This window comes from Phalacrocorax carbo, chromosome 3 (assembly GCF_963921805.1).
Source record: "Phalacrocorax carbo chromosome 3, bPhaCar2.1, whole genome shotgun sequence".
Classification (NCBI taxonomy): Eukaryota; Metazoa; Chordata; class Aves; order Suliformes; family Phalacrocoracidae; genus Phalacrocorax; species Phalacrocorax carbo.
The window spans coordinates 113,500,583-113,513,177 of record NC_087515.1 but is presented as its reverse complement, the minus strand read 5'-3'; the positions used below and the strand labels follow the sequence as shown (position 1 = coordinate 113,513,177).

General features: G+C 41.0%; 1 protein-coding gene and 1 long non-coding RNA gene across 4 annotated transcripts in view; one reads left to right on the top strand and one right to left on the bottom strand.

The window, feature by feature from the left end:
- The window catches only part of LOC135312676 (uncharacterized), a 17,836-nt gene extending 9,087 nt beyond the window's left edge, over nucleotides 1-8,749 (top strand). For all 3 annotated transcript variants that reach the window (XR_010372364.1, XR_010372366.1, XR_010372365.1), the window contains exons 2-3: nucleotides 3,839-4,032; nucleotides 6,420-8,749. This is a non-coding gene — a long non-coding RNA (uncharacterized LOC135312676). The remainder of the gene's footprint in view (nucleotides 1-3,838; nucleotides 4,033-6,419) is intronic.
- Nucleotides 103-12,595, bottom strand: C3H2orf50 (chromosome 3 C2orf50 homolog). Its single transcript, XM_009501001.2, has 5 exons — nucleotides 12,509-12,595; nucleotides 9,740-9,811; nucleotides 3,814-3,957; nucleotides 1,432-1,471; nucleotides 103-808 (listed from the first exon to the last, which is right to left on the bottom strand). Exons 1-5 carry the CDS (start codon nucleotides 12,565-12,567, stop codon nucleotides 617-619), a joined length of 507 nt encoding a protein of 168 aa, XP_009499296.2. The 5' UTR covers nucleotides 12,568-12,595; the 3' UTR covers nucleotides 103-616.

Below are 12,595 nucleotides of genomic sequence, written 5' to 3'. Positions count from 1 at the left end.
AGAGCAGCAAATCTAAAGAAATAAAAATTAAAACTAGTGTGAAAAAAATGTGGTCTCCCTCCCTCAGCAGGGAGGGGTGAAAAAGCACAGAACACATTTCACGTGCCTTAAATTTTATTCTTTAGAGCAAGCTTAAACACACAGATAACAGAGGCTGATGAATCCTTGCCTAACTACATGAAATGCAAGAAGCTGTTGCATTTTATTGCACTGATTTTTGGAATTGAAAGTATGCTGTTTATGTTGGGACTCATCTGAGCAGGTGTCCATTAATTGTTTATTTTCAGGAAGTAAAAATTCGGGAAGAAATTGCCTTTTGGCTGTAACCTTGTTCTTTCTGATGTTAGTGGCAACCTTACTGTAGACTTCCATGGGAAGATGGATGAGATCTGTAGTGCTAACTCGCTGTATATCGCCCAGTCACCCCAAATATGAAGAGGATTGTCTCCTATGATATTGTTGGACAGCATCCATCTTTCCTCTTGAAAGAAAATCCATGCTAGACAGTAGTATTGGTCTCTCTGAGAAAAAGATTGAGGATTTTTTTACATGCTCTGCAGTCTGTTGGCTAGAACGATTCAACTTGCTTTGTTACTGTTATATTTTTACTGAAGCGCTAGGAAAACTGGAGCTCACCCTCAAGTTTTCTCTTTCGTGCTCCACTGCTGAAGAAGTAGTCCATGTTTACCAGAGCCCTGCCAAGTTCAGTATTTATTCGACTGCCAATAGTTTGGTTGGTCGAGTTGGGAACTTTGCTTGAGAACACAGACAAATAGTTTGGCAGTGGCTTCTGCTCCTTTTTCTTACCCTGGATAAAACAAAGACCATTAATAAGTTTTCAGAATGGCATCCATTGCTTGTAGTGAGATTATTTATAATATCAGCACTTTTGCTTTTGAAATTTGCATTTGAATGTATTTTTAAATGTCATACTGAATGTATATGAAAGTGTTGAAGAAATAAAGTAAAATGATTGGGGTTTTTTTCCTGCCATCGTGCCTGGCAATAGGGTAACACAGGGAAATGAGTAATTTTCAAATATGTTTTATGAAATGTCAGCTGGGACAGAAGTTAGCCTGCTGTAGAATGGTTGTGGTGTGGGAAGTTTCAGTTTTAGTAAGTGGCTTGGACTGTAGCATGATGACATTATCTTACGAATTTTCTCCTAGGAACTTGCTTTTCTAGCACTTGTCGTTCTATGGAGTTGTTTATATTGAAACAGATTGAGCATGCTCACACACTCTATTTCTTTGTGGTGTAGGTAGCAGATGAAAGGCACTTCAGTTCTCTTTTATTTTTCCTAAAGATTATAGTCTTAAAGCATTTTCTTATTATGCCTAAGTATGCTTCAATTTGAAATATTAGCTTAGCTCCAACTGGCGTAAACTAGGAGGACCCTGGATTGCAGTTGAATGTTTGTTCATAACTTACCATTTGGTCATAGTCCTTTAGGAAACTCCAGTTCTGGTACCTTGGAATAGAAATAAAAAATGCAGTGTAAAATTTTCTGTCTTTAAATACAATAATTAATGTTGGTTGTGTTTGAATGCCTATTTAACTGCTAGATTTGATACTTACAGCCCACCTCTTAGACCTGCAAACTCTGTACTGAAACCTGTCTTTTCTGTGGTGAAGCCCAGGGTTTTCTTTATTCCCATATAAAGTCTATACTACATGAGGAGTGGGGATTTTTTTGCCAAAGGAAGATGAGGATAGTATGTCGACCGTGTATTCCTTGTGCAAATGCAGGTAAATTAGCAAAGTCCTGAGTCACTCTAGCAAAGTTTTGTCCCATGCCTGGAGCAAGACACAACTTCTTATCTTTTAAATGACCGATACTCTGCTGGCAGAAGTCCCTGGTAGGAATTCCCAGAGCTATATTTGCTGCAGGCAAACACCCACAGGAGTTTTTTTGTGCAGATAAGCAGCCACGCTAGGAGCAAACTGAGTCAATAAGACCTGAGTTTTGGTCTTCAGCTCTGTTCTGTGTCTTGTGTGGGACTATAGGACAAGTCCTCTGATCTTCTGTCCTTTGCTTTCCCTGGCCTGAAATGGAGAAAACCAACATTCACCTGCTATTGTAAAAGTACTGTGAGGTCAATATAGGAAACAGTTATCTACAGCTGCATTTGCAGCAGGGCCCAAGGGACACCTGGGTTGACTCTCTGAGATGGATACCCGTGCCTATGCAGTGCTGCATCTAAGCTCATCGATTTAGTGCTGAAGCTGTACATTCTTCTGGGCCGAGCCTGCCTGTACAGCACAGCCACGTATCATGTGGAGCTAGGAGCATTGGCTTGCTGTGCTGCACTCCCCTGTCCAGGGCAGAAATGCCCTACGTGCAATAAGAGCTAATATGCTTATTGTGTTTCTCACTGTATGTCTTGGTATACCAGCACAGCACAGAGGTCCTAAAATTTGTTATCTTCCTATGCCAGCCACTATTTGAACATACCAGATCTGGGTGTTACTGCATGGTGCTAATTACTGAGAAATGCTTGGGTCTCAGATGTTTACCTATGTCCACTTCAAATTAGACCAACAACACATAGCAGCCTTTCCCCATCATTGCTTTTGGGATGGGGATGTGGAGCTGAAGGACAGTTCAGTGCAGGCACATGTAGTCTGATGAATCCAGCTTTAGGCATCTGTCCTTCACATGCCTGTCCTACTCTTACCCTTTTACATGAGTTTCTGTCTTCGTAGCTGGGACTGGAGAGCAGGACATGCATCAGCTGTATGATGTGTTATCTTACTTACCCGTGAAGGTGAGTTTGCACCAATATCCATGACTGAATCCCAGGGGGCAGGCACAGACAGAGAGTCCCTCCTGCTGCCTTAGCTAGGGAATGGGTACGGAACGTGCTGGGCCTGTTTGGGAAGAGTCTAAGTGCACAACTGGGAGAGAATAACGTTGCCACCATGGCCTTGGCTTTGCATGAGTCACAGCCCTGGTGTTGGCCTTTCCCTCAGGTGAAAGGAGCCAGACACGAGTGCAAATGCATCTCTGGGGAAATCAGAGCTGTGACTTGTACCTCCTCCAGAAGGCTGAGGAGGATGGAGGTTTTCAGATGGTTTCTTCTCCCATTCTAAAAAATCCTAAAATTTATGTTCTTTTCCTCCCTTTCCTTTAGCTTGGCTAGTGTGCAGTGGGAACTGGATCTGATTTTACTTTTACGCAGGATATTCTGCTAGTAGACATGCTCATGCTGTGTGCTGAAGTATGACCATAAACACTTACTCAAGACATGTGGCAGAGGCAGAGAGGATCTTAATTTTGGGTTCCTTCAGGTCACTGGTGTATACACAGTCAAAGCTTAGGTTGTATGTGTGCAGCTCAGTCTGCTGAAACACGGTAGCAATGGGGCATGTTCAGCAGATTTACAGATTGGGAATGCAAAATCATATTTTGGCAGAACACACTGTTCAGCTTCCATTTCAGCCATTTACAAGAATATGAGAAGAGGTGATAGTATCAGTGTGTCTGCAATAAATTATAAAGGTTGGCACATTTATATCTTCATTGTGGAAATTTCTATAAAGCTAAAAGATACTTAACGCGTAATTCTTTGCATCTCTTCTCTTAAAGCTTAAGCCCAGCATGCCAGGAGATATTAGCATAGATTTCATCCAGTGAAGGAAAACAGAGATAATACAATCTTAGAAAGAAAGGTGTTAGGGTCTGATCCAAAGCCCCCACAGAAGATTTCCTTTGATAGTGTAGGCTTTGGATCAAGCCCTAAGGCTGTCAGGGAGCATGAGTACCATTGTCAAGATGAGTAGAAGAAGCATGAACTGGAACAAGTGACTTACCAGATCTTTCTTCCTCTCTGCTCAGCCTCCACAGATTCTCTCCAGATCCTATCCTGTTGAACCTGGTCCTGCTGCAGTGCTGCCTGCTTGTCTGCCCAGGCCCGAGCAGCCGGTTGTGCAATGACAGGTCTTCTGGATTGGGTGCTGCTGAGAGACACAGATGGAGCTGAGGCTGGTTGCCGCAGAGGTGTGGTTGCTGGTTGCCAAGACCTAACCAAGGTATTTCTCCTGAATCCAGAACCCTTTCCCAGCTTGTCCATTTTGAGACTCACTGTATCCCCGGTACTGTTGGATATATTGTGACTGTTAGGAAAGTTAAACTGCGATCGTTTGCACTTTCAAAGCTCCTTCTCTCCTAATGTTTTCTTTTAGCTGCCGATTTGGAGTGCTTTCAGAAAATGAACATGCACAGCAGCACTGACAGGCAGTGCTTGGCACTGTTTTACTTCCCTCTTATTTAATGCTTATTTCCTACTGCTTTATGTTCCTTCATTGCTTGAATGCTGGAGGAGTTTTCATGGTAACAGGAATTTTATAAGAAATGACTGTTACTGAAAGCCATTGGTTCTCCAGCTCTAACCAGCAAACTCCTGAGGCAATTACTGCTTGCAGTTGAGGCCACCCTCTATACAGAATCCTCAGAACAATAAAGTCTGGTTTAGTCGCAAAGGGTGCTGTGGAGATTGCTGCTGAGTATGTCAGGAGGACTTTTGTTGTGGTTATGTATTGCTGAAAATCTCCTGAAAGCTGCTGGTTTCCGTGGTGTGTTTACTGTATCCATTGGAAACAAGTTTGACTTTCACCAGAAGGAGCAGAGACCCGGTGGGAGAGCTGCTGGAGCCTTGAACTCTATTTGGGTCAGAGCTTGTCAGTTTAAAATAAGGTATTTCAAATGAATCTGTCCTTGAAAGCTCCTTATTTTCTGATTTTAATAAAAGAGGAGTCAGAGATCATCAAAAGTCCTTTTTAAGTACTTAGAGATTTTTGCCAAAGATATTAAACAACTATGAGAAGCAGTTTTTAAGTAACTTTAAAGGATTATTTGTATACAATGTGAGAATTTTCAAAACATTGTCCAAAATGTCAGTGTTTATCTTTACAGTCAGCCTGTTGGGCTTTTGTGGAGTGAAGTCACATCCTCAAGTATTTGTGACCTTACAGGTTCATGTGTTATTTTAATTCCAATCCTTCCTTCAAGTCAATTTCTGCAAATTAAACATAAAAATAAACTAAAAATGGTTATTGAGCTGAGTACATAGCTTCCAGATGATTACTTGTAGCCACTGAATAAACTGGATGGAAAGATTACAAGCAGATGTTTAAAGTCTATGCTATTGAGTGGTATCTGCAAAGATGCAGGAGTTGTAACTGGTTTTGATGCAGGGCTACAAAGTGCCTCTCAGAACATCTTACTGGAAGTGAACTCATAGCTTAAAGGCAGATCTGTTGGTCTGAGACGACCCTACAACCTCAGAAAAGAAGGAAGTCTTAATTGTTTAGGACTTCTTTAGGCTTTAAACAAAAACAAACTATGAGTCTATATGCATGTTTTGGACACTTCATAGTGTTCAGTCCATTTCTCTGGAAATAATAGATGGGAATGGATCATGGCTGTTTAAATAAGTTGGGTTTTTAAACATACAATAATACAACTTTAAAATGTAGCTGCTTCCAAAAACAGATCACTAAGAGCTGATATTTTGAAAATTATCCCATTTTCTATTGGGACCAGAAGTCATTAAGGGAGTGGTTATGCACCGTTAAAGCACATCAACGTGAGTGCAAAGATGACAATTCTGGGTGTTACTCTAGATTACTTACTGCTAGTAGCCCGTTTAGGCCTTTTACTGGATTAACAGCTCAGCATAACTGCTGCAGATACTGAACTGTTTCCCCTCATATTACCATCTGCCAGTTTAGCATTTTATTTGTTCATTATAAGAACTTGGGGCATTTAAGCAGGGAGGTCATTTGAATTGGTATTACTATTTACTGCATCCTTCCTTTCATCCTGTAGTAGAAGAGATGGATATTTATTGTAGCTTCATGCTATATGTATCTCTGTAAATTTATTATGGCATCTTTATTTTTTCTGGCTGGGAACGTGAAACTTGAAAAAAGTTATGAGCGTCACTGTAGGAGATGGTGCCTTTGCTTAGGAGTTTATTTTGGGATTAGTTTATTTGACAAGCAATGTCGGTGCCCGTCATTCTGAGGAAGAACTTGACTGAGATTAGGCTTTTGTTGCTGCCAGACAAGTGATGATAGGCACTACCAATTCATCTGTGAAAAATATGTGCGTTTTTTGCCCCTGTCAAAGGAAGAAAGTCTAGAGAGGCTTTTTTATGGAGGAAAAAGTTCAGGTGTTTAGATAAACCCTTTTTATTTGACCACAAGAGGGTATTGCAGTATCAGTTATGCAAGACTTGAGCTAATGTTTGACTTCATACACACTGCCTTCTTTTTAAAATACACATTTCTGGAACTTGATTACTTAAATTAAGCAATTGTTAAGATAATCAGGTTTTGTATGTCAGTGTTTGATGTCCTGGTACAGAGGCAATTTCTGAGCTGGTTTTTCTAAAAATTGTTTTGTTTTTTTATAGTAACAAGCTTCTTGAAGCCTGAGAAGTTCTCATTCATTGCACTGGACGATGGGGACTTCAGAGACTTATTCCAGAACACTGAAAAACTTAATGGAAATTGCTTGGTTAAATGTGAGAAACGTTAGAGACGGGAAATAATAACAGGAGATTAATGTGTTGCTGCTTTGGTTGGAAGTGCATGTTGGTCCAGGATGGGTGTTGTCAAAGTCAGTGAGACTGATCTGATTTTCCCATGTGGTCCTGCTTTCAGGAATAAGGTCTGAAATCCTTTTTAGCCCATTTGTGTTTCCCAGATTTCTCCTTTATATCCAGGTCTTCTACAGTATACATCCAGTGTTGGTTTGCACTTTACAACACAGTACTGTGTTGGGATACTTTCCTACAAAAGTTATGTCTCCTAAACCTTAAGGACAGTGTTGCCAAATGTTCATGCCATGTTTTGTACAGCTCAGACTGTGGAAGAGGGAGCTATAAGGGTTTCTGGACTCTCCCACTCCTAGATCTGCTGCTGAATTTAGGAGAAGATGCATGGTATGCCTGCCTGTGTCTCAACAAGCTCACCTGTAAAAGAAGAAAGATCACAGCTATATCACATTGTGAAGAGCAAATTTCTGAGAGGTGTGACAGTGATTCAATGAACAGCAATTTTCATGTAAGAAAGTTTGTGTTTGTGAGATGTTGTAGAGATTTGAGAAACATACACATTTAAAAACACAAGTGCACTGTATAAGTCACATGTGAATAAGAGGCAGGAGCAAGATCATCAGCTGGAGGAGAGGGCAGCTCTCCAGAGACCAGAGCAGATCACCACTTGGAAGATATCTGCCATTTCATGAATGGGACAGAGATCCTCATGTAAATCTTTGGTATGAGCAGTGCTGCCTGCCTTGAATAGTGACATTTGCGTTGTCATTATCATCTTCCTCAAATGAATAAAGATCAGTCAAGTCAGTCAAGATTGCAGACTGGAAGAAGGGTCATGGCAATGGTTAGCAGGGCGGGGTGTTAGGTGATTGGTCAGAGGATGCTGGGCACCCAGCAGAGAAGTGATGGATGGCAGAGCATTACTGCAGTGCTTTCTCACTCACCCTGGGCGTTAACCAGCAAGGGCCCTAGAAAGCTTGGAGGTGAGAGATCCAAGCTATGGCTTGGTCTGGCAGGAGCAGAGTGCCTTGGGTTGCTGTGTGCAGCCAAAATGGAAACAAACCCTGCAAACTACCAGTTTGGAGTAAAACTCCTTTTAAATGATTATGCAGCTGCTTGATTAAAGGCCTCATGTATTAAGTTTTGCTGTAGCTTTCATTAAAAAATATCAACTTCTTTCTCATCTTAATGCAGTTCTGCTGAGAGAGCCTGGCAAGTTGAGTGTCTGTTGTGTCGGCAGCCTACAAATGCCACCGCGGGAATGTCTGCTTCCGGTGACACAGAGTCTGACACTTCAAAATGAAATCAAAGCTGTAATGCAGACTGTAAGAAATCTGTTGTGGATTTTTTTCGTTCCTTTCTTTTAATATAAATTCTAATGTTACAAAATATGTTAGCTACTGGTATGCAGTTTGCTTTATTTGAAACAAAAATGACTTATTTGAAAAAATATTATTTACCTGAAAAAAATATTAAGCAGCAACTATTCCATAGAATATGCAAGCCTGTTACATTAAAGTCGTCTTCTTAAACCTACCACCTGAGCAAGGTGATGGGATTTCAGGGAGGGAGCATTGCAGGGCTGGTGTGTGAGTAAGGTTGTTTGCAAGTATCTGTTTTGAGGAGAAAGAGCTATAAATATAAGAAGTGTTCCTCACTGGCTGAAGAATGTTTTCTGTGGTATTTCTCATAATTTTCGTCTTACAGGCTAGATGCTGTCAAGAAGTGCAATATCACTTGGACAACCAAAGTTGTCCTCATTAGTCAGAGTTGTTCAAGTCACATCCTCACCATGACATGGAGCTTTGGTAACTGCATAGTGGAGCTTGGCTTTATTCTGTTCATCTGCTGTTTTCTTGGACAGTTCATTAACATGTCTAAGAGAATTTAACTGTATAAAGTGATTAAGTACTTCTGAAAAGGCTGTGCTTCATACTGCTTCAGACCTAAGGCATCAGTTTGACCTCTGAAGTCTGGCGTAGCCCTCCGTTTCTATGCTCCTGTGGTATGCATCTGTTAACAGTATCAGCTTACAGATCACTTTATAACAGCTGAAGAGAAACTGCTTCACAGATACTACAGAGATTCAGTTTTCTCTCTCTTCTTCCGGGGGCACTGTAGTATTTACAGAAGCATTTTATCCTGTGAAATAAAATATTCCAGGTGTGTATCACTCTATATTTCAATGCTCAAGATGCTGTTATTTTTTTGATTATTTTCTGTTTCTTAACTATCTCCTCCGGCATCTAAGAGTCTATTTGTTGATCTACACTTTAATACACTGTTTCACCTACCATCTGCTCTCCGTATTCAGAAGGGACATTAACTTTCTGTTTTGATGTGATATATCAAAAATTCTCTGCTGCAAGTTAGGCAAAGTTTTCAAATCGGGGTACCTAAAATTTGTTTTAAATTGTGTCTCTGGCTATTAAATGAAAGGGGCTTGTTTTTTCAAATGTTCTTAACCTTTGGAAGTTCTGTTGAGTGAGAATTGAGCTACTTCATTCTAGTTCTTTTCAAGATAAGTGTCAGAGTCTAAAGGTGGGAAGCCTTGTCTGAACATGTCAGTTACAACCTTTATCTGTTTTTCAGCAAAGCTTTTAGCATCTTCACTGCAGCTTCCTATTAGTATAGGTTTCCGTCTTAAATGTGGAAGCTAGTGTTAAATCACACTTCAGGCTGGTGTATGGCCAACTCTGACTGTTGGGATTGGAAGGAAGTTCTTCCTAAAGGCAGGATATTCCCATAAGTGGATGTAGGGGGAGTTGTGTATAGCCTTTGCTTTTATACGCTAGAATCTGGTGGCAAGAGAATTCAGGTCTGAAGGGACCTCAGGAGGTCTCCAGCCTAACCTGCTCCCCAGAGCAGGGTCAGCTATGACATCAGACCAGCTGCTCAAGGCTTTATGCCATTGGTCTTGAACGCCTCCAAGGATGGAGACTGCGCAACCTTTTTGGGTAACACGTTTTACCACTTGGCTGTCCTCATGGTGAAGAAGTTTTGCCTTATATATGGTCAGAACCTCTCCTGTTTCAACTTGTAACTTATTTTGTAACTTATTCTTGTAAACTTTTTAAACTTATTTCATCCTCCTACTGGTCAATGCTGTAAGCTGAGCAGGATTTGGTCACAGTCACATTGCCTGTGTTACACAGATATGTCAGCCATTTACCTACCTCATTCCATTCTCAGTCCCTGCCTTTTGACCACATACACTCACAGCCAATGAGACAGATGCTCCGTAAGACCTAGAAAAGAAAGTAACAGAGTGTACCGGGAAAGCACAGTCCATTTTGCCATTCTTTTCTTGGATCACCTGCACTGTTCTGTAGTTCAGTTCAGCCTTATTCCTTCTACGGTTGTAGACAGCTTCTTTGTTTTGCTATGGAGCTGGAAACTTTCTCTCCCTGAAGAAGGGGACAGCGAGAACAACGTGAAATCTTCCTGGATGTGTTTGGACCTTTGTATTTTTAGCTCAATTTTGCAACAGTTCACATGCAAAAACTCAAACAGTAAGGCAAAAACAAAAGGAAAACAGCTGCAGCTGGAGACCTTAGGGCCAGAGCAGCCAAACAGACTTTGAAAAGCTTTTAGACTGGACTTCCATTGTACCAGATGCTTCATTAATGATCCTGTTATGGTTTAATAAAGAGAATGGGAGCCTGGCTCTTATGGGCTATATTCCAGTTTTCAGGACAGGTCCAAGTTTTTAGGAAACCTTTTGCTTAGGTTACTGCTTAAGTTTAGAAAGCTTCCAAAGCGGTAGAGAGCTATGCAATTAAAAATACAGTTGCAGAACTAGGATAAAATCCTACTTTCATACAACTGACCACTTAATGAGAAAAGGGCAAGACCTTATCCTACTTTTTGTGTGGATTATGCACATAATCTACACACATGCAGCATGAGGATTATATGCCTCCCTTTAAAAATCCAGCTTTGATCACAGCACTGATGTAAGTGTACCTACCAGCCACGTCCATCATAAAAAACTTTCAGCTTTCAAATGTGAGGTTGTGGAAAACTGTTGACCTGTTTAACCTGAAATACTTCATTTTGAAATAAAATGAGATCAGTGAACCTTTGATGAATGAGAAGCAGGGTTTCCAAAACGCTTCCAGGATCTGGACTCCCAGGACAGAGAGCAGAGTAAAGCCAGTGGCCTGACAGCATGGAGAACCCCATGTCAGGTGAGGTCTCCTACCACTTCCATTGTTCCTGCTGCTGAACAGCAGGAATCTCAAAGATCTGTGATACTGGGCTTCCTGCATCCCTGGTTTCCGGGCAGACTACTCAAGACTTCTGTATATTTTAAAAGAATGGAGAAGGTAGCAACCAAAGTAGGGATATTCAGGTGTGCTTTTTTCGTTCTTGAGGATCTGCGGCAGCATTCCAGGTCATTGGTAATTTAAACCATGAGCAGAGCATTCTGCAAGTCTTGGTTCTTGTCTGCTGTGCATGCTAAGGATCCTTTAAATGTATTCTAAATTGTTTCAGATTGACTAACCTGTGCAAAATTAGTTGAGTTAGTCACACACAGAGGCATCTACTGCCATTTAGAAAGTCCTAGGCTACTTGAGAAATCCATGCAGGGCCAGCAGATCCATAGCAAATCTGCAAGAGACCTGTGTCTTTTCTATGACAGCAGAAGGGAAAGGCAGGGAAAGGCTGTCAGATTGCACTGGATGACTGTGAGTGCATCAATATTGACATCTGACGTCCAGTTAAGATTGTCGTTCAAGCAAACCTCCCAGTCATCTCCACTTACACTGTATTATGGGTTGTGCCATGGCGTGGTCTTGGAACATGCAGTCTATGGGGACTCATGGGTTGCTGCTGGGGAAGGTGAGCTGCACCCACTCTCCAGCTGCTCTTGGACACTAACGCTACCCACTAGGAAAGACCAGGCATCCCCTGGCCTGCAGGGTGGATTAAATGTCCTTGCGAGTCCTTAATAACAGTTCGCTTCACTCCACAGTTCCACATTACCTGCTATTGTAGATATATTCCCTAGACCTCCGTTACCTGTAAGGATGATGGAGATACCCTTGTAGAATCCTACAGGCAGATGTCAAAAATGAGATTTCTTAATATGAGAGAAAGTTATAACTACACCTACACTAGGAAAATAGTGCCTGGCCCTGGTCTCTGGGTGGGAATCGGAGGCATTCCCCACCTTAGTGGGAGAAGTTTATTATTAAGTGATTGCATTATATGGCATGATGTTTTCTGTTACTGATTTGCTCTTTGAAAGGGACTTAGCCAGGAGTAAAGGGAGAATTTCAGGGAATTTCATAGAAGAAGTAATTTAAATTTCCAATCTTCTGTTGGAGGAAAGTATGTGGGATTTTTTCCTTTATTTGATATGGTTTATATTCCCAATTCCAGCCATTCTTCTTTTGTAAGAGTTTTGTTTATATACTTAAACCTTACAATTGGAGGATTAAGGATGTGTTTGGGCTGCCGTTTTTGCAAGTCTGATTATGAAAAACACCTATGCCATTAGCATAAAATAAAAAGCAGGACTTTCTTATAGTTGTAGTTCCAGTAGGAGGGCAGTTCATAGGAGCTAGAAGTTTTAATGGTGAATGAGAACATCTGTTTTGGAAATAGCCTGCACTAGCTCCGTAGTTAAAATGGTACCATACTCTTGCAAAAGACTAATTTAGGGACATGGCAACAAGCACCTTTCTGCTGTATCTCTTTGCTCTTTGCCTGTTCCCATTCCTCCAGGGTCTCATTAATGTGCCATAATGTGAATATTCACCTGTGCTACAAACCTTACCTTGCACAAACTGCAATTTTGCAACAGGACTAGAAAACAGCAACAATCAAAGCAGACTCCTCAAACTGCTGCTTTCTTTTTAAAGCTTTTATCACAAAATACAGATTAAAATACCGTTTTTAACCTAGAAAAAAAGAGTTTATCTTGCTTTTCTACATACCTTTGTTTGTGGTGAGCGTTCAGATTAATTTCTTTAGAGTAAGGACTTCTCAATGCCATGGTGTGTGACAGCTGCTTTACTTTATGT